At 54.2% G+C, this 22,225-nt stretch overlaps 1 protein-coding gene across 1 annotated transcript; it reads left to right on the forward strand.

Moving 5' to 3' along the window:
* Nucleotides 1–7,711: 7,711 nt before the first annotated feature.
* VOLCADRAFT_94316 (uncharacterized protein) lies at nt 7,712–19,581 on the forward strand (the record flags this gene model as incomplete). Its single annotated transcript, XM_002953426.1, has 9 exons — nt 7,712–7,777; nt 8,017–8,162; nt 8,277–9,009; nt 9,237–9,376; nt 11,356–11,432; nt 12,028–12,047; nt 12,486–12,545; nt 15,445–15,603; nt 18,067–19,581. 9 exons carry the CDS (start codon nt 7,712–7,714, stop codon nt 19,579–19,581), a joined length of 2,916 nt encoding a protein of 971 aa, XP_002953472.1.
* Between the last annotated feature and the right edge of the window lie 2,644 nt (nt 19,582–22,225).

Consider the following 22,225-nt stretch of genomic DNA (forward strand, 5'->3'; position numbering starts at 1 on the left):
TGATGGCGGTCTCTAGCAGCATTAGCGTTCCTTCGTCGAGCTGCTCCCGCTGCTCGTGTGGTGCTGTCAGCTTCGGTGCGTCATTTGCTTGAACTTCCGTCCTTATTGCTGCTAGCTGTTCTCTTGCGGATGGCATGATGGTCACGTCTTTTGTGATGACAACGTCAGGAGAGCGATCCCGAGGCGGTGCTGTCCGGGGATCCCTGGCTGGCGCTTTTGGCGCGTTGGCCTGCGCTGCTGACAGGACGCCCAGCAGCAGCTGGTGAAGAGTCGGCTGGTCTATGTTCCCGCTCAAAGTATCCCTGGCGGCTTCTATGTCGTTTTGGTTGGCTGGCAGCATCTGGCCCGATCCCCCTTCGCCGGCTGCTTCGGCCGCTCCTGCGTTGACCAGGTTATCTCCCGTTGCCTTTGTCCTCTTACCCGTCATTTTTTGATTTTTGTGACGGAGCTCCTGGTTGTTCCTCGGAGAGTGACAGGTCCGCGGCGATGTCGATTCGTTGTGGTAGAGCGTCGATGAGGCTTGAGGGTAGTCGGTAAGGTCTTGGATAAAAGTGAGAGCAACAATAATAATAAGCTCCAATAGTGTAGGCAGAATGCCGGAACTATGGAGCTGTCAGCTGAAATAGTAAATTCGAATTCTCAGCAAGCCATACGGCTGCCGTACATAACCTAGCTTAGAGGCTATACTCGCTTTGCTCCTGCCGCATCTAAGCTACAAAAAGAGTAGGGCGGTGTCGTGGGTGGTGGTGGTTATATTGGTGAGTGTGAAGTGGGCTTGCTTGGTGAACATGTCGACCAAGGTGAGGAGTACGGTGTAGGTGCGGCCGTCCAAACCTTTAGAGGGCGGCAGGTCGGTGATGAAGTCCAGAGACACGTGTGTCCATGGGTGGGTGGGTGTAGGTAGCGGGTGGAGGAGGCCAGGCGGAGGCTGGGTGGATGGCTTGGCGCGTTGACAGATGGGGCAGGACTTGACGTAGGCTTTGATGGTACGGGCCATGTAAGGCCACCAGTAGCGGGTGGATATTGCCACGAGGGGGCGACGGAAACCAGGGTGTCCAGAGTAAGCAGCATCGTGGAACTCGTGAAGTAGGCAGCGGTGTAAGGATGGGACGTTGGGGATGGCATGCGTAAAATGGCGAAATAGAAGAAACCGTCTGGGGAGCGTTGGAGGTAAGGTTGGATGGCGGTCGGATTGGAGTACATAGGGTCGGCGGTGTATCCGAAACGGATGTCGTCAGCGAGGCTGGGGTCTGGTATGACATGGGCTGCGATGGTAAAACAAGCGTGATGGAGGGCATGGTTGGCTGCGACGTCGACAGGTGGTGAAGTGGAGGGCCAAAGCGGGGGAGCTGTAGTGGAGGTTAGGGTTTCTGCTGTTGCAGTGGGTAGTGAGGGGCTGGGGTCAGAGGGCTCTGGGTTAGGGGCTGGACTGACAGGAAAGTGGGAGAGGGCGTCCGCCATGTTTTGTGGGCCAGGGCGATAGGTTATTGTGATGTAGCCTTGGAATGGGGCGAGGAGCTGGGCCCAACGGGCTTGACGACGAGACAGGGGTCCTTCTGTGTACAGAAGCGTTGCAAGGTGTCGTGGTCATGTGCAGAGCGTGAAGGGGCAGCCCTGAGATAGCACCGAAACTTACACACTGCGTGTAATACAGCAAGCAACTCCAGCCCGTGGATGGGGTAGTTAGCTTCGTGACGGCTGAGCTTACGGGACTCAATCACCGCGGGATGTAGGGCACCGTTGCGCTCTTGAAGGAGCACAGCGCCAATGCTGAGGATGGAGGCGTCGGTATAAAGGGTGAAGGTGGCGTTGGTGCCAGTGTCAGGGATGATGGGGGCCGGGACTGACAGTAGGGCGTCGTGGAGAGCATGGAAGGCGGCGACAGCGTTGGTGGGTAGGGTCTTGGGGAACGGCTGGGTTGCTTTGGTGAGGGCTGTAAGAGGAAGGGCGATGCGGGCGTGATCTTTAATGAAGCGGCGGTAGAACCCAGTGAAACCTAGGAAGGCGCAAACGTCGGTGATCGAGGTGGGAATGGGGAAGTTGGCAAGGGCAGTGAGCTTGTCAGGGTCTGTCGTGATGCCGTCGCGGGAGATGATGAATCCGCAGAATTTGGTGGATGGTTGTGCAAAAGAGCACTTGGTAAGGCGGACGTGGAAGTGGTGGTCTTGGAGTGTGCGGAGGATGGCTTCCACGTCGCGGCAATGGTCTTCGAAGGTGCGGGAGGAGATGAGGACGTCGTTGAGGTACACAACCGCACACTTGTTGCGGAACGGTCGGAGAACATCGTTCATCAGGGACATGAAGGTGACGGGGGCTCCTGTAAGTCCGAAGGGAAGAACAAGCCATTCGTACAGACCATACTTACACCGAAAGGCTGTTTTGTGCACGTCTGGTTCGTGGACTTGGTGGTAGCCTGACCAGAGGTCCAGCTTGGTGGTCCAACTTTTGGGCGACATACCCCACCGCCAAAAGTTGGATCATGTCTTCCACTTCGCCAAGGGTCTCAACAGGGACCTCCGCGAAGAAGTCTACGCTAGGCTTCCACAATACGGGACCAACGCCAACCTTCAAACAATCATAGACTTGGCGATGGGCATCTTCTCGGGACGCCACAATGCGCACCTCATTGACCACACTACCCTAACACGCAGCTCACGGGATACCCGCCAGGACGACCCCATGGACCTAACCGCTGACGTCTACACTACACTACCGCACCACAGCAAGCCGCTGCTTCCGAGCGGCGTCAAAACCATCGGGGTCCCCCACAACTTGCGTCTACAGCGCATGGTTAAGCACGTCTGCCTCCAGTGTGGGGACGAATCATCACACTGCCCGGAGCTTTTCGTCGCCTCTTGGCAGCGACCACCACCTCCCAGCCCCACTCCTCCCGCCGGCACTCCTTTCAGGGTGCTATCTACAGTCTCGATACAGTCTCGATACCACTTGAAAGAGAACCAGGCCTGCTCCTAACAATTGGGAAGCTTAAGCTGACTTTACTCGCCGAAATACTTTGCACAGAGGATCGGGATTTCAATCTCAACTTAGGCTTACAATGTCCATAATTTGGTCCGATTAAATAGTCATGCTAGCGCGCCACAACCTCACACATCGTACACACAAGTTCAAGCTCCGCTAGCTCCGAAGTTACGACACGGTCTCACACGCGCTCGTTAACTAACTTCAAAACATTACGGTGATGACGATTATGGAGCTGTTACGGTGGCATTGCTTTTTTTGCGTTTCAACGTACTAGCTGAGCGTGAAGTTAGTGCGGCCTGGCCGGCTACCGTTTTGAATAAGGCCCACAGTGTTGTCCAGGAGGCGTTCCTTTGAGCGTTGCATTCGGCCCGATCGGGGTCCACTATACAGGCCTGCCGATGGTCTAGGGTTTGCCGATTATGCCCCGCGCTATATTGCGAGCCGCCATCAATACTATGTGATGCCTCACACGTGTTGAAACCTTCGCATATATAATCCCTCGGGGCTCGGTACTGTTCCCGGGCCCTGCTGGAAGCTTACAGTGCAGAATCACGCGGCAAGGAGGACCTAAATCAATTGACAACTGCCAGTAGTTTCGTTGTATTGTTTAGTGTTTCCAGAGATTGATGTGCAAACCCTGATGCCCGTTGGATTGGGATACCCCGAAGGCATAGGCGCACGCGGTAGGGCCCAACTCCATCCCTAGCGAGAGGCAGCAATCCCAGCGGTACATACAGGTGTGCATAACACAGCGCTATACCTGGAATGAAAACGGTTATGCGTTTTAGAGTTAGGATAGTCGAGTCTAGACGGCGGTCACGTGATGGTCTCTTCAAAAGGTGTAGGTCATCATCATTTGTCGAGTCGCGAATAGCGCAGTCTATGAGAAAACCCAATGTCCTCATGTGAAATAAAAAATAAAAAACGTATTCTCCTTGCAAGCTTCTACTCGGCCTCTGTGCGAGTAAGTTTCCCAAGGACGTTGTAATGGTTTTCTCAGGCGCCGACAACCCTCCAGGGTAATGTCGTTCCTATGCTTAGATTATCAGCTGCTGGGTCAGACCCAAACATCAGACAACTGACCTATAGAAGCATCCAACTGGGAGCACGTGGGTGCCGCCAGCATCAAATTAGGCATCGACTAAGCTGGCGATGCCTCCAACGAAATGTTGCTTTAGTATAGCTTTAAGGATTGTGAAAATGGTCAAACAATGGCGGGTGGCAAAGGCATGGTATATGTGAAATATTGCAACGAGATAGGTTATGCCGGATTGCGCTAAGGCGCTGCTCAAAACTCAATCTATGACGAGAAACGTAGGAAGATGCTCTATGTAAAATTGACGCTTGTTACGGACCAGGCTTGGGTTCGTAATGAACAACAGTCAGCCGCAGCGGATGCGAAGGTGCGGGGTATACTGGACACGTCACCCAGCTGGTGCATTGCATCACCCCCAGCAGTGCATATGAGGAAACTGCTCTGACCACCTGGCCTGATGCATATGCTCATTCGTTGACTACAAAATAGCTGTCTTGTGCAGCCTTTTAGTCTGCCAGTCCAGCAGTGCACAACTGGCAGGCCGGCGACTAAGCAACTGACGAAGCAAGGAACGCGAACCCGCCCGTCCGCCACTTGTCATGAAGCTATATCGGGGGCAATCTTTGTGCGTGAGGGGAACCGCAAGAGGACATAAGCTGTTATAATGCTAAGCTATATGCTGCACCACAGGTATTTGAATCCAAATGCCCCTATCGGCTAACTGCAGATACTGGAAAACTATCCAGGCGATGTAACAGCGATGTGCTCACCGGTTCCACAGCCACCAAGGGGTTGTGGATAGATGGGCGATTAGTTGTTGCTTGAGAGACAAATGTGTGCCATTTTCTGATACGCATAATGGAAGAGAGAAAAGGACGGAGAGGCCCGAAGAAGACGAGTATTACAGACAACAAAACGAACTAATTTTCTCGCCCCTACCTGAAATGTGGCCACGGTGTATCTGAGGTGAAAGTCACACGCTGGTTGAAACGAAAATTGGTGTCTACCGTCCATCCCGCCCCACCCCTGCCCACGCCCGTCGTACGGGCATGCTGATCAGGCCACGGTAGAAATTGGTGAAGGTGCTATGTGTGTGTATAGGAGAGTGGACGACATTTGCATCGTGCATGTGTTGGCGCATTGCATGGTCGAAGGTGCGAAATTGAGCTCTTGCTGAGCCTGTTCACAAGTCATGGAGATTAGAAAGCGGATGAGCTAACCGCTACATAGCTGATACAGAGCTGACTGTTTGCCTGTGAGTCCGTTGCCCTGTCCATCTCTATCTGTCGGCACACGCGCTTATCCTCACGCTGCGACTTAAAATAAGTTAAACAACGTTGAGTGGATGAAACATCTGTATAAGGGAATGGACAAATGAATGCACACAACGCGCGTGCATATTTTCGACCTCCCCTTCCTCGCCCCCATCCACGGCGGTTGGGGTTTGAGCACGGTGGAAAGGCCGAGGTGTTCCCTCCAGCTGGTTGTAAGGCGAACTTAGGCAGAGAGACTTTAGCAACATGCCCCAACGGTTGATGGGACGAAAGTTCGTCGCAGTCTGCCTACCCTCCAGACTTTCGCCGCCACTTCCCGCAGTTTTCCCCCGCTTGCATTAACAGAAGCTTCTGCAGATACGTGGCCACGCGGCGCTCGGCCCACTAGGTATCAGACGCGCGTCCTAAAACAAGTACCAGGAGGTAGGGGGCCGAAGAGGCGGTAACTTCGACCTCCTTGTGACAGGAACAACGGTCTAACATTTGCACGGGCAGTCCACCATCGCATTCCTTTCCTTAACCCTACTGGCATTTCGCGGAACGTGAAAGCGGAGCTCCTGAAAACCAACCACTCATCATCTTTGATCGCATTATGGTATGATCATGCAGCACAAGCAGCTCTACATTTAGGTCTAGAGTAGCCAACACCAAGCAGGTCGCGGGTATGCAACACAGGCACAGATTATGCACCAAATGTTATATATAAGCGACGACTTTAGATAAGCCGAAGAATATCAATCTAGTTTCGTGTTTGTAAAGTTCCGTAACGCAGAGGGCTGGCACGTTCCAAATGTTGCCTAGGCTTACAAGGAGAACACTTTTCCTCATGAGAAATGACGCAACGTGTTTACCTTTGACCCTTAGGTACCCAAACCCTCACGCTTTCAAGTTCGTCCATTCGGTAGTGTCCAGCAACTTTCGAGTCCATATCCACACAAGCGCCATGCGGGATTAAAAAAACCACTTTCCTATATAGCGAGGTATAATGGGTTAAGCAAATTTGGCATGGATTGTGTTCGACTCGAAATGGTGGTTGCCTAGAAGTCAACTCAGATAGCAGGGGAAACAAAGATAGCCGGACTACAATTAATAAAAAATAACTATTTTCTTTGCAATACGCGTTGGGGCGTCCTTGAGTGGTCAATGCGAATTTGGGAGACGTTGGGGCGTTTCCTCATTGTAAACTTGCATGCCCGTCCAGAGCGCATGGAAGCTACAATCACCTACAAAAAGACACGATTGGTCACCTTCTGGGGCATTATTCATCTCGTATGTATCGCGCCTCACGAAATGAAAAATTACAGACCGGTACTCCGACCGCAGTCGTACTGCGGCACGAAGCAACCGTGAAGACGGACTTATTAAACGCAGACCGCCATCTTCATCAGTCACTCGCCTCTTTGGAAATCATTACACAAGTCGAGATAATTATCATCTGTTTGGGGAGCTGAAAGCTTCGACAAAACGCCCTTCGTCAGGTGCCTTCATACTGCGTTTCTTTCAAAAGCGATTGTTTTCAAGGCTACGTGAGTGACCTGCTGTCCACCTGAAGGTCAAAAATCCAACTTCCCGCTGCCTTGAGTGTTGTCACGTACACTGACTTCTTGGCCCTATCAGCTCTTTGACAGCTTACGAAATTTTAATAGCCGAAGGTAAGTGGTGGGGAGGATTGCCTGGTGGTGTTTCTGTCGGGATTACGGATTCCTTCACTGTTGCGTTGGGTTCGACTCGGAGCATTGTGATTTCTGTAAATAGCTGAATTGAAAGGAGAAATAAACTGCATTATAATCAACCCAGCTCTCTGAAGCTTAGGGCCTGCTCGCAGGCCATCAACGTTTGAGGGTCGTGTGCGCTTTTGAGAACCTCGTGCTTGCGCGTGTCCCCAATGCGCAGGATAGAATCTGCGCTGCGACCAGGAACACTGTGCCATGTCAATGCGCAGCTGAGACACATCTTCAACCGGTTTCACTCTTACAGCTCGTACCGATGACGCTGTCTAGTGACGCAGCATCCGACGGCCTTTGGGCAGCTGGGGCGCCTGTCATCCGCGACTGCTGGAATGATGGATACAGTCCGGCGAGCTGCATGAGCAGCCAACCTTGCTCCCCCGGTCCAGCAGGCGGGCTTCTTGGCCATGGCGAGAAATTTCCAGGCGAGCTGGCATCAGGGCTGTTCGCAATGCAAGATTCTTATTATAGATGCAAGCGCATTCGGCTTCACACGGAGACAGGCGCCTCAATGCAAGCATACAACTCTAGCCTATCTGCCAAGGCAACGTCTGCACAGCTGGCTTTCAGCCTAACGCCATCGCAACATGTTTGTACGCTGGATTCATTGCTGCGGCATTCTTCAAGCGGTGTTGCAAATCTGAATTCGAAGACTTCGTCGTTTTGTGTCGGCGGAGGCTTGCCTTCTTCGAATGGCCTCGGCGTTCAGACCGCGGTTCCGATGCGGCCAGATCTTGCTAGCAACTTTGTTCTCGCTGGTGGGTCATCTTCCGAAATGCCGCTTTGCAACGGTGCTTCTGCTGGGCTTGGCCAGCTGGCTTCCGTGTCATCATGGCTGCCGCAGCAACATCAACAACCGTTGCAGCTGCCGCAGCTGCCGCCGATGCAGGAACTTCAGCAGCAGCTGCAGCAGCAATTGGTTCAGCTCGTGGCACTGCAGCCCGCGCTGGTCTGCAACGCGAACACGTTGGGCAACATGGCTATGTCCCTCGTGCAGCCGCCACCGCCGCCACCGCCTTTGCCAAACATCTCGCTAACGACTGCCGCTCTGCGTGCTTCTGGCCCCGAGAGACTGCAAAGCTGCCCTGCACGCAACGACAACAGCAGCGGTAACAACAACGTTAACAGCACTGCCGCGGACTTGTGCGTATCATCCGCGATTGGTGGTAGCTTATCTCTGCCATTTATCTTTACCGGCACCAGCATAGGTGCTGCGCCAGCAGCGGCGCCAACACTTGCACCCACGATCGCACGCAGCTTGCCATCATCCTTACCTTCTTCTAGCAGCTTGCCTGCTAGTTTCCTTAATTCGGCCTTGGCCATGAGCGACGCAGCTGCTGCGCGGATGGGTTCTTTGGCGCCAGTGGCGGCCCCCGGGTTGCCCGCGGGGGGAGCCTACGCCGCATTGAGCAATGCTGTCGGTAGCACTGCCGTTATAGCAGCTGCCGCTGCCTCCGGCCTCCATGCCGCCATGGCGCAGACGGCGACTGTACATGTTCAGCCTCGTCTGTTGCAGGCGCAACAGCCGTCGTCAGTACTTGTGGCCTCGCAGCTGCAGACGCCCGGCTACAGCAGCCTCCGGGAGCCCGTGCGCTGTGTGGCACAGCTTGGTGCGGCCGGCACACGGGTCGCTGTCCGGGGCCATTCCGATTCGCAGCTACAGTTGCAGATCATTCCTCAACAGCCTCAACAACAGCCTCAACAACAGCAGCAGCGTGGGAAGTTACGGCTGTCAAGCCAACGGCGAGTGCGGCCGCCGTCCCCGGCGCTTCCTGCCATGCCCTCGACGCCGCCCCAGCTGGGGTCGCTGGGCCCCGAGGATTGGATTCTGCACGTTATTAAGTGTCTAGGTATGAGCGAGCCAGATACGGCACGTCTTTCGCTCCACTGCTGGCGGCGAGTCTCTGAGCTGCCTCAGCTGCACCATGCGACGCGGCTGTGGCCATCTGCCCCTGCCGGCAAGAAACTCTACGCGACAGCGTGCCTGTGGGTAAGTAATTGCCTTCTTGCCAAGACATTTCTTGACCTGCTTCCTTCGTTGCTTTAGGCTTTATGATTTGTTCATGCATGCTATGCGATTACTTTTTTCAGTTGTTCGTTGATGGCAGATGAGTTTACGCTAGCCATCTTAATGCTGAGTTCACGTAAGGTATCCCTTCAGGTTTTGAATCCCGCCCCGAAACCTGTTTCGTACTGTCCTCTTCCTTTCTTCCGCAGGTCAGCATCAAGCTGGAGGAGAAGCGCCGCGATGCCCCAGGGGGGGTGGTTCTGTCCCACCTGGCCGCTGCAACCCCGGGGGACCTATGCGCGGCGGAGTTGGCGGTCATGAACTGGCTCAACTGGAGGCCGTACGACGGGTACCGTCTCGATGAGAGCCATTTATTAGTGTACATGTAACCCAGGGCGGTGCGGCGATGACGCGCGTTCGCACGCAGTCGGGCTGCCCACCCTAAGATATGCTTCTAGTACATTCCCTCCCAAAGGTCTAGGCGGTAATGGACATGGAATGGAGTTTGCTGTTGCGGCCAGTTTTGGCCTCCTTGGTTACGAGCAGGCAGTTGTCGTTAGTGATGGTTGGTGGCGGTTGTAGCTGGTAGGTCGTGCGCCGCAACAGCAGGGATACGCGAACGTATAATGCCGCTGCTAGAGGCTGGTCGCGGGAGCGTGTGAAGCCCCAGCAGGTCCTTGATTTGTGAAGATAGAGCTGAGATGGAGGTGGGCCGGAGGGAAGGACAGAGAGCTGTGCCGCACTGGTACTGGTACCCCTGTCGAGAGGTCTTTCATTTGCTGGTTCTATATATTTGGGGGCAGAAGGAAGTGGTAGCCATAGCGCCCTTGGTCCGCTACTACTCGGCTTGGGTGACGGACTACGGCGGTAACAGGAGTAGTAGTGGGAGGAGGTTCATCGAATTTTGACTTTAGGCAGGTTAGGTGAGTTTATTGGGGGGAGGTTAGTCAGCTGTTGCTGTAGGTGCTGTAGGTGCTGCTGCTGTTGGTCTGCTGCTGTAGGTGTTGTAGAGCTGCCTTTGCTCCAGCTGCTGTAACTAATGCAAAAGGCTGGGAAGGCGTCCATTGGCGATTTTGAAAGCAGGATAGCACAGAAGGGCCTATATATCTAGAGCGCGTGTGGGGGCGGTTGCACCTACCTTTGTACTTAACAGTGGACCGATAAAGTTGTTCACACTACTCAATGTTGGCACCCACTTGCTGAGCTGTGGCGGTCATGCGATTATGAGGCGTGTAAATACAGCAAGCAAATCTACTTGACTCTTTGAAAGTTTGCAAGTCATCTGGTTCTATTTGTATGCCCTGAATACGTCTTTTTTCGGCACCTTTTATGAGCTCATCCCGGCAGAGCGAAGAAATGTTGCCGTGCCACTTATTGCCGCGATGTCAACGCAGTTTTTTGATTACGAGTGCTGTTGGCAGTGTGCTTCCGTTGTGTCGCAGGTGTCTGCAGAGCGGTGGATGTGTCCTTTGGGCGGTGTGGTGCACTGTTGTGTTGTGTAGTGTAGTGTTGCTCAGTGCCGATGTTGATGCTGCCGATGACGGCGCTTCCCGCTTGAATGCTATCTGCTACTGCGGCTACTGCGGCTACTGCATCAGTTACCCTCAATGTAACGCGTATGTCGCTTGTTGCATGCGAATGCGTTTTGTTTTGGGGTGCCGCGCCCGCTTTGGGCTCTGGGCCCATTACGCTTGCGAGCAGAGCCATAGGGTTTGGAAGCTGCCGGGACTTCACAGCTCGGCATCAATGAGGCTTTGGGCGCTATCGGCACTTTTAAAAAGCTGTTAAGCTGTTTGTGTGGTTGCGTAGTTTTGCTTTCGGACAAACTGTGTGCATGTGTGCGTTACAGTGGCGGTTCTCTTTTGCTGTGAACGCAGCAGAACATACATACATGCATACGTTTGTACTATTTTTGTAAGGTCGCGAGACATTGCGCTAACCCTCTGTTTGTCGTTATTGTCGCTATTATCGTTATTGCAGTTGTCGTTATCGTTGTTGTTGTTGTTGTTCGACTCCACCGTCCCCCTTGGGAGGTGTGAACACAGGGTCGGGCAGCGCTGCTGCTGTCCGTCAACACTTGTTTAATGCATGTTGTCGTTCAGTTATGCAGTGTTGTGAGCTGGTGGCTTTTTTACACGGAAGACAAGGCACGATGCAGTATAGTACCAACATAATGGTGGATGCTGATGCGGCGCACGACTCTTAAGGAGGGATTAGGCCGCATGTAAATCTCTTGGATTTGCATGTGGTTGCCTTCTTCCCTTGTTGGTGGAACGTGTGTGCATGTGCTCACATCCGTATTAACAGCATCGCGCCTCCCGCCTGCAGGCCAGTTATCGCCGCCAGAGGGCGATTGGTGGTGCAGCTGCTAGCGCCGCTTCCAACTACCCGCGTCCCTACTCGGGGTATGTCAGTCCATCTGTTCTGACGGTCTGTAGATTGTGTGCTAGCGTGTGCAGTGCTGAGCTATATTGTGTGGTGTGTGTCCTTTTACATGCCAGAGCAGATCAGTAAAACTGTCCTTGGGTCGCCTAGCAGCTTTTGAAATTCCTTACTTTGAACTCAAAAATGTAGGTCGCAGAGGTCGCACGCAATCTAAATCAGGAAGCGTGCTGTGGATATATGTTTCGATGTCTGTCGAGCGATGTCTTCCAAGCTGGTTGGTCATGTCAGACAATATTTTCCCTTTTTGGTGAAATGATAGAATTGGATTGTTAAAGCGGATGCGCCCGCGTACCTCGATTACCTCAGTACGGCTGGTTGAAAAGTTGTCGTCTCTGCGTTCCACGTGCTTACGCGAGTGAGGTTCAGGCGAGTCCGGTTCAGGCGGTTCTGCTTGTCGTTAAGTTGGTTGATTGGTTGAAATACTTCAGGATGCTAGGTTGCGGGGTGGGCGGGCGGAGGAGCTAAGAGAAAACCTCTCCGAGGCATAGAGAGGCGAATAACATTTGCACGTGTCGCTGTGAACCTCGGCCCCCTCCCCCCTCCCCGTCCCGGGAGAGAGCGGAGTGGTACAGTGGGTGAGCAGTATGCTATCCAGTCCGAGGTGGTGTGGTGGCGTCGGGTTATGATGGGGGTAGCTGGACTCGAACCGGTGAACTGTGGCACCCCAGCTGCTGCCGGCCCCACTGTATTGAAGACGAGGAGGCAACGTTGCCGGCGAAGGGAAGAAGAAAGGACGAACGAACGAGGAAGACGTGAAAAAGTGTCGTCGAATTATAGATAGGTTGGACCCACCATCAATAAACTCAAGAAAGGAAAGTGGTTGTACACAGTGCTGGAAGTTGGTGGAATGTCCTTTAATGGCTCGGGGCAGGCTCCTCACACAACCCTTTCAAACTCAATGGATGGCCACCGAGTAATGGATGTCCTTTTTTTAAGTTGGAGTGTGTCATCAGATTTAGGTGGCCGACGTGGGAGTCAACCAAATGGCTTCCTCTTGTCGTCTGACCGCGCAGGAGCGTCTTCAGCGAATCTATATACCGGGGCACGAGGAGGAGACGGTGGCCATGGTGGCGGTGAGCTGTGTAGTTACACTGTCCGTTGAGATGAAACTTAAGGTAGAGCTGGTTCCCTGGCATGTCCTTCAGCGCGCTGTGAAGTGGGACGTGCGGCGCCGTGTAAATCTCTCCGCTAACCGCTGAATGAGTGAGTTTGAGGCAAGCAACAGGTGGTGTTGAGCAGGAGTCGCAGATCTAGGAGGTGATGGTAAGGAGGGGAAAATGGATGGCGTTGGAATGAGTTATGATTGCACATATGCGCGCTGCAGCGAGTTTTCTGGATGAACAAGTTTTGCCCAACAAATAGCTGTAGCTGCCGTTGCTGGCAAACTCAAGCGGCGCACCATCTCATCGCTCGGGCGAATGGGGCCGCAAATGAAAGAGGAGGCGAGAGCATTTGAGGGGTTGGCCAGGTCGGCGGTGCTGTAGTCCGACTGCACTGCTGTGCTGTGGTGTGCTACCAAGCCGTGATGGTATTTGTTTGGCTGATTCTTTTGGCCGGCGACTGTCTTAACGGTTGTACAAAGGCAACTTAAACCACCCTTAAGAGGGGTGGGGACGAGTTCCATGGGAATGTAAACTAAACTTCCGAGGCGGGGCCTTAGTAGTGTGCTTTGAAGCCTTTGCTCAGGATTATTGCATATGCATCGCCCTGTCCATCCTCCCTGGGAGCCTGCAGCGAAGAAGTCATAAGCTGTACCGGCAAGCTGAGGGAAGGAATGGGCACGCCGCCAGAATGCTTGCTGGAGCAATTTTCATCAGGAGAATCGGCAGTCGCTGAGTACAGCTTTTAGCCTTCCTATATATAAGCTTAACGCTGTGTCAGCTTGTGAACCAGCGCACGCCATGTACGTACGAGTTAGGGATTTTCTCGTGCTGAGATCTCAAGGAGAAGATATCATTTCTTGTTGTTGTTGTTGTTACATGGTCGTGGGTGCGTTCCCCGTACCTGCAAACCACCCTACTACGAGCCGAGGGCTCAAGGGCTGCCAAATCGCCTATAAGCACCATCCTACCTCGCACTTCCAACGAAACAAGTGATGAAGTATACTAACGACCAAAGGGAACGATAGAGTTGCGGTGGGACCATATGCGTTCCAGCATCCTTGCCAGGCGTTCAGGTTCCCACTTCATAGCGTCCTTCATATGTTCGAAGCGTGGAAAGCCCATAACAGATCTGATTTCGTCGTACACCGGACAGTCCAGCAAAATGTGTTTCTCATCCTCGATATGGCTATCAGTGCCGCAGCAAGGGCATACTCGCTCCTCCCTAGGTATATAACGCCGTCCCTTACGCGCTCTGTTAGCCGCCAGTGCCCAACAGCAAAACCTAAACTGCATAAGCTTGCGATTCGCCGAACGCGGGATAAACATTGTGATATGCGGGAGCACCTCCTTCCTGCCCGCTTGCTAGGCCGCCAGACCCATCCAATGCTTATACTTCGCCATGTGGATTCCTGGTTGCTTGCCGTCTGACGGATACACGTCAGGCTGGACATCTAAACGCGTATGTTTCCAACCACCCGCTAATCGGTCCTTCAACTCCAAAATCACACCTTCTGGCATTGGCCTGTTCATCAGCCACTCCACTCGTTCGTCTACCTCATGTAGCCCTTGCGGGGCCTCTTTCCATACGTCGTGCCCCAAAAAACATAGAAAACGGAGTAGTAGTGTCCCCCACCCGGCCCCTTCGGGGTTGGAGGGGGATTCTGCGACCTCCTGTCGCAAAACTTGGTGTGCCACAGACCCACGCTGTAAACGGACATGATTCCAAAACCTCACAACCTGCTTGAGAACGTGGTAGTGTAGGGGTAGCTGCGATAGCTCTGCGAACAGGAGGCGGTGTGTTGGTCTGGCAGCTCCTACAATTTGCCGCATGAAAGATATCTGAAGCTGCACTGCTCTGTCCTTTAGGCATGCCTCGAAGGGCCCCTCTGCAAGGTTATTCGCATCACTCCGCTTCCTGAGCCTGTCCGATACCTCAGCTAGCATAAACGGCCCCCACGCTTGACAACCATACAACAGTATTGCTCGTACCTGCGTATCGAAACACTTCATCCTCACATCTGGGGCGAACAACTTTAGCTTATCTAATTTTGCACTCAACGCGAACATAGCTGCTCTAGCTGTGTCATACAACTGCTGACGGCAGGCCCAGAACTGCCGTTCCGGCCCAGACACTAACCCCAGATATCGTGCACTATCCTTACCCGGTATATCCTTTCTAATATTTTTAAACCTATTTATCGTCAATCAAGTGTTTAGGATTTCCCACTTTATCCTGTGCGTATCGATTTCACTCGACTGCCAGAAGATATGTATACGGGATTCGATGGTAGGCCGTGCTGTTCTGCCGAAGAGATGTTCATAATTCTAACCCACATCCTAATACAAGGCACAAGTTGAATTACAATATGATTTGGTGCCCTGACCGCACTCCTTAACTGGCTTTGTCGAGCCAGCAGTGGAGCAGGGAGCAGGGAAAATGCTCCCTGCCCACTGCATTGGAAAACTAAAGTGTAATGTAGCCACTTGGCTTTTGTCGATAGTAATCTTCCGACAATATGTAAGCAGGTCGTCAATTAGTCACAATTGCACCAAATCGAATCTCACAGATATGGTGGACAAAATCGTTTCATAAGTAGTGCGAGAGTTGTTACTAATTGAAAGTGAGGGCCGCAAGGCTGCGGCTGTACATCAGTCATGTCGCCTGGACGTCCTAAGCCGCGTTGGTTGATGCATTCGGCTTGCACGGCTAGTGTGCTGGGGTCAACGCCGCAGTCCGTTTTGAAATTAACAAATGCTTGCTGCAAAAGCTATGAAACCACAGTTCTTCAGCCATATCCAGTTAATAGACATCACAACGAGCTAGACGGCTCGGACCGCGCGATGATCAAACCTTGGATTGCCCGGGCAGGGGGCTCTCCTGAATCAGAAGGCGATGCCCACCGCCACGTGCGAGGTGTTTACCATAGAGGAGATTGTCTTCAGCTGCCAAGGTACCCTCCCCCGTTTCGGTCCTCCAGTCGCCGCAGCGAAGAAGCAATACATGTTGTCGACCATGGTACGCGGTAAGGTAAGTAAAGCGGGGTGGTGATAGCGACTTAAGGCTGCTCCATCATAAGGGTCCTGATGACCGGTGTGGGAAGCCTAGTGCGCCATACGGCTGTTAGCAGCGGCCGAGCCGTCTCTGCGCGGCGACGCAGAGGCGCCGTGCCGTGCGCACAAAGCAAGGGGGCCGGCAGTCACGGCTGAGTCTTCGGCGCATACGCAGCTAATGCCTGCATAGGACGCCAACAGCCTTGTGCAGTCGACTGGCGACCTCACCGGTTCGATCCGGCAGTGCCTTAGCATCAGCCGCCTTATCCCTGGTAACTAGGAAAGACTCTATCCCGGTGCAGTCGGGGGTGCCAACGGCGAAGGCGGCTGCGTCCGAGTGGCAGACAGACAGACAGACAGACAGACACAAATGGTAACCAGGCTAAAAGCCAAAACAGTGAACATGGCACGCACGAGCTCTACACACCGGACGATGGAGCCCTTGTGTACGTGGCAACAATTTGGGGCTGCCAAAAGTGTGAGTGGGAGACCTGCATGCATGAGCCAGCGGCCATGCGTATCACTCTTTCCCCCTTAATTTGCGTGTTGGTCGCCTGTGACTTCTGCCGGGTTTCCGGAAATCCCGGGGGATTCTATATCCTGAATGAGATCAAAGAAAGGCCGCGGTGTGTACCTCGCTACTACGTGAGAGAGGACGGCGCTGTTCGCGAAACCGACCAGCCTGAGGGCTTAGCTTGGGGCTAATGAACAGAACATCGATTGCAATATATACTACTTCATCTCATGATACGTTTGCTTGCTGTCCCACCGAGCTCTGCACTTAATTGCGTAAGCTGCCTACCTGTCGGATCGGAATTCATTTCCTGCATTGTTTCGCAATGTGGATTATTTGAGTGTTTAGAGATGAACTCGTCTGGAAGCAAATCCGCTAACCATTTGCCGGACTATCTCAATGCTGCTGGTCTGACTGCGCGATAACCTGGATTCCGGCACACAGCCACGGAGGAAGTTCTGCATCGGGAGAGGTCCCAGCCCAAGCGACATACGGCTCGTGGTGGCTTGCGCGGCGCGCGCACGGAGCCTTGCAACCGGCCAGCAGCTAGTCATGCGAAGGCAGCTGCAGGACCTAGCTGCATTCGACGGCAGGTTTCCTAGATTAAGCTGTGGAGCGTTCAGTGAATTGATTCCGTTTTCATTGTTTGCATTTGTGGTTAAGTTGATTGTTGGCCATATGTAACATGCTCCCTGCCCGACGTTACGGACACAAGTTCTCGCACTCGTCTGGGCAACGTTTTGCTACATGTCTTCCATAAAATTCAGTTTGTCTGCAGTAATGGTATTATCACATCAGAGTTCAAACAGCTCGTGTCTTTACGCTTTCTCATTGCAACCGTATCGGAATATGGTCCCCCGTCTGCCGAAAAGCCAAACAAGGTCTCCAATAAGCAATCACAGAAATAAGGAATGATTTCAAATATATGGGAGTCATGTGGTTATGTGTCCTCCATCTTGAACAGGTACAGTACGTGAGGAGCATCCTCTGGAAGCCGGTCATCCCCATATGCACGAGCCCAACATTACCTATGTATACGCTGATGTGTTGAACACATGGAGGGAAATCCTACTGATGGGTTCCATTGCTCAATGGTTGCTCCTGTTGTACACGGTGGCGCGCCCTGCAGTCAATCACATGTGTCAGGTTACAGCTCGCATATCTAGAGTAACCTTCAGCTTATATTGCCTTAGCGCTGCTGTGGGCGCTCTTCTGCTGCTTCTTACCTGGGTAGATTTGTCACATGGTTGGACCTTATCCGTTGCTATCCACCTTATCCTGACGCCAATGGGGAGGAATATGGCCATTAGACCTGTTAATTCAGGCCATCCCATATTGCTGCGGCGTTCATTTGCAACATCGATGCGATAGTCCTTACGCCGGTGACAACGCGCTTAGAGGTCCCAGCATACTGAGTAAATAGCAGGAATGGATTTCAATATTGAACCCGCTGCTCGCAGTTATGGTGGAGTAATCGTAGAAGGCGATGACCCAAGTCGTTCCACCTCCTCAGCTCCGTCGTCCTCCCCCTCTTTCTACACCGATCCTAGCTCTCCCAAATACATGAGAAGTCGCACCCCCAGTCCACCGACCGCTAGGCCAGGCGGCGCGCACTCCAGCCGACAAGCTCAGAGCCCGGGTTCTCTCGCCCGCTCGACCGCGCACGACCCGGCGTCCCCCGGACATCTTGAACTGGGACCACCCCCTTTCTCGCCTGCGTGCCCCCCCTCCCCCACCGTCACTCCCTCTCCCACCCCCGTCCGATCCCCCGTGGGCATCCCACCCCCATCCTGCATGCCGCTGGCAGCGCCCGCTGCAGCCCCCGGATCCATGGTTACATATGTGCGGGCCAGCCCCCCTGGAGGGATGCCGTACGGTCCATTTTATCCGTACACTCAACCGCAGACATGCCCACCGCATTTACAGCAGAATTCCTTGCCTAACGAGCCCGTGGCTTCGGAAGCCGGCGCTGCCGCTGCCGCCGCTGCCGCCGCCGCCTCATTGCAACGAGCCAACAGCGCACCGCCCAGCCGAATGCTCACCTACAAAGGCCGCCTATCCATTGCGACAAACAGCGCGGACTGGGGCCCACAACCAACAGAACCAACCGCAGCTGCTGGCGGCGGCGCCGTCGTCAACGGAATCAGCGGTACCCAGATCATCCCGTTGGAGCCCACACCAGCTGCAGCGCCGGCCGGTTCTGTAGTAAAGCCGTACGGCTTCCTTCCACCGCCCTCCACGCCGCCGCCGCTGAAGCCCCGATGGCCGACCGCCCGCCTTGTCTCCTCCCGTCGTAGCGCCGCCGCAGCTTTCACCTCCTTCGCCGCAGCACCCACAGTCGCCCTGAGGATCACAGGCCTGGGTGGTACAGCCCCCACCGCCGGGACCCCGACCAAGCCCGCCACCCCGGCCGCCTCAGCTGCTGCACCAGCGCCTCAGCGCACACAGGCCCCCGCCGATACTAAAACACAGCCTCCACGACGGTTCCACAGCCACCGCACCCGCTGTCTAGCGGACAACCTGGCCTTCCTCCACCGGGGCAACACCCACAACCCGCCCCTCAACGAGCGAATCAGCCGGCTGCTGGACGTGGTCCTGCCGCCGCCCTCCCCCACCTCGCTTACACTCCATGCCATACCGTCGCCCATGACACCGCCAGCGCCCGTGCCGCCGCCGCCTCCGGAAGCGATGGCGCATCTGGACCGCGCCTTGCAGTTGCGCCGGGAGGTGGTTGTGGCGCAGCGTTACAAAGCGGATGGCCTTGCTGCCGTGGCGGATACGATGACGGGGGCGGTCGTGCGCTGGAGCAGCCGGCGCGTTGGCGTTGGCGGCACGGGCACAGGCACTGGCGGGATGCCCGCCCAAGGTACGGCGTTGCCGGGCATCAGCGTCAATGCGTCTGGATACTGGAAGGCCCGCGGTGCGGACTGGGTTGACGGCGGCGGTGGGGTCGGCGGCGGCGGCGGCCTTGGTGTTGTCCTGGGGGGCATCACCGGCTCCATCAGTGTCCCGCTGCCCGGGGTGCACCATCGGAACGAAGGAGCAGATGCCGTGGAGGGCGTCTGGGGTCTGCCGTACATGCCGGAGAATGACGCCGCCTCTGCTGCTATGGCCTCTGCCGCTGCTGTTGCGGCCTCTGCCATGCGGAATTCAAGCACCGAGGCGCTGCATCTCCAGGGAGTGTCGTACAGGGCTGCCAAGGCAGCCACCCGCGCATTGGCTGAAGTGCAGCGTCCGGGCACTTCCCTGCGGATGCAAGGTCCCCTAGTGCTTGACGAAACACCGCAATACCCGCCGTACCTGCAACAGCATCCGCCGAACCAGCAGGACCAGCAGCAGCATCCCCCGCCCCGGCAGCACCAGCAGACACACCCCAGGGCTCGCTCGCATTCGCACCCACAGCCCCCCCCCACTGCGGCGCCGGTCTCCATTTGGATCTAGCTGAGCTGAGCTAGCAAGCACTCGTCGGCAGTATAGTGTGAACGATAGCCTTCTTCGCCGATTGGCATTGTGCCGCTGTTGCATACAAGTGCTGTGTTGTGCTGCCTTGTGCTGTCCTGTGCTGTCCAGTACTGTCCAGTACTGTCCTGTGCTGTGCTGTGTTGTACTGTGTTTATCAGCAGATCGGGACCAGACATGTATTTGAGGTCTCAGACATTCCGATAGATACATACATACGTACATAGGCAGGTAAGAAAGTAAGGCGCACCGAAATGGACTGCACTGAATCGACCGTACCGTCCTCGCTGCCTAGAGCTTGTCGTCCAAAGCGGCTTAGATGTGGTGATGTGTTTGCGCACGGCATTGCGAAAACCACGAGAATATTTAAAGCTTCACGGTTTGGGAGAAGATTTTTCGACCTGCATCATATTCGGCACCATATGCTGTTGTTGTTGTTGTTGTGTTACATGGTCGTGGGGGTGCGTTCCCCGTACCTGCAAACCGCCCTAATACGAGCCGAGGGCTCAAAGGTTGCCCGATCGCCTATAAGCACCATCCTATCTCGCACCGTATGCATTCTAACAAGGCTGTGAACGGTCAATGCGGCGACATGCAAGCTAAGCCGCCGAAGGGGTGACTGACCTAGTGATAAATGAAGGGGCTTAGGAAGTTGTGGGAGCAGCCCCGCACTAGGTGCTACTAAGCCTGATTGTCCTCGGAAGACCGCAACGCGTTGCAGGCGCTGGATTAAGGCGTTGATTGCATGATGCGCCCTGTCCTGATGCCTGCTGCTGGCTTCCTAGTGCTCGACCTGGTCCTGGTCCTGGTCCTGGTCCTTAGTTGTAGTGGCCCAGAGCTGAGCTGGGAAGCGTAACGGCGCCGTGCTGTCGTACCTGGCCCGTACAATGCACCGATCATCACACATGTCCTTGAAAGTGTGCATCCATGCACACACACGCACATACATACACACATATATACATACACACAGGTTGTATGTAGTGTGAATATCTCACCTCGTCCATTGTGAATGCGTGTAGTTCAAAGTATAGAATGTTGGCAGTTTCGAAATTCCCCATGACGAAGAGGACAAAAATGACGTTATGAGGTGTCGACAGGCTGGACGTGCATACAACGGGTGAATTTTCAGGTTCACTGATTCGTGCGCCTTTTCACTCCACGGCATGGTACGGCATCGTACAGAATCGTATAGGACACGACCTACCGCGGCTAGGGTTGTAGCGCTGCCGGCTATTTGTCTGATGCGCTAGGTCGGTGCGAGCTGATTGACGGTGTATATATACTCGTTGTGCTGTGGGGTTGGTGTTTATGCCCGTTGGGGGTCGCACGGCTTGAAGAGAGATGCACTCGACGAGGGCGCGGAGGAGGAGAAGGAGGAGGAGGAGATGTTGTAGGGAACGAACTTCAAGCCAGGCTGAATACGCATGGTGCAAGCTGTCAAGGGTTGTCAGCAATTAAGGAGTCGCAATATACTCTTGCTTTTTTGAAACCGGTGCGGCTAGGTGACCTCGTAACAGAGCCAGTAACAGAAAACTATAATAACTGAAAATAGCCAGTATACGAGCATTAAGTTAGCAGTGCCTGTATTGCAGGGTAATTGATCCCGGGCTTGCTAGCGCAGCTGACATGTGGGCTGTGTCTCGAGAGGTGTGCACGATTGATATTTGCTCGGTTGCATGGTTGGTTGAGCGCCTGGCGAATACCGTTGCTTTACAACCCACACGCCGCAGCTTTTTTCAGTTATGACCGTTATAACCAGAAGCCTTGCGCTGCTATGCAACTGCTCGTGTACTGTACTGCTTGCTGGATTGATTTCTACGAACAATATTTTATATGTTTATCCACCAACCCACACACACTATGCATATAGGGGATTGCATCATTGGTACTGCACACAGATGAGCATTGTCCGCACTCTCTCACGTGCACAAACGTACACACGTGCTGTACAGCGGTACTTATGGCCACCAACTGCCTCCTGGTTTATGTTGTTTGCCCAAGGGCTGTTCGGATGGTGGTGGTGGTGGTGGTGGTGGTGGTGCTTGATGAGCCGAAATAGCTTGGGGGAGGGCGGGAAGCAGCGGGAAGCAGCAGGCCGGGACCTACAGATTATGCCAGTATGGCGGCAGTACGGAGAAATTCGGGCACGACGTTACGCCATCCATTACCTGATTTGGACTGGTTTGCTCCAGGGGGCTCCCAGGTGGAAGGAGGCACATGCACTCTAAGCGGGCTAGGCTCCACAACGTGCTGCCCTGCTGGGGCCTTGAAGTATGTGGCACGACATGTGCACGTGCACGAGAGCTCGAGTGTGGAGATGTGTGAGCCGCATGCAGGTGACCGGTTGGTTACATACATATGTATGTGTTGAGTAGTCAGTTGTTCTCAAGGATGGATGGACGGACGTCCAACCCCCCACAGATGCTCAGCAGCGTAAGGCCGCGAGCTGCGGGTTCAACCAGACCCACCACATTGGGCTCCAACGACTGACTTTCATTTCGGAATTGGAATTGGAATTGGCTGCACGCCGACACCAGCACGCCAACCTCCCTTGGCACAAACAAATACGTACCATACGACTCTAAAGGAGTGACGCGGATTTCCTTAACCAATTCGTCACAGC

Source organism: Volvox carteri (assembly GCF_000143455.1).
Source record: "Volvox carteri f. nagariensis unplaced genomic scaffold VOLCAscaffold_36, whole genome shotgun sequence".
Lineage (NCBI taxonomy): Eukaryota > Viridiplantae > Chlorophyta > Chlorophyceae > Chlamydomonadales > Volvocaceae > Volvox > Volvox carteri.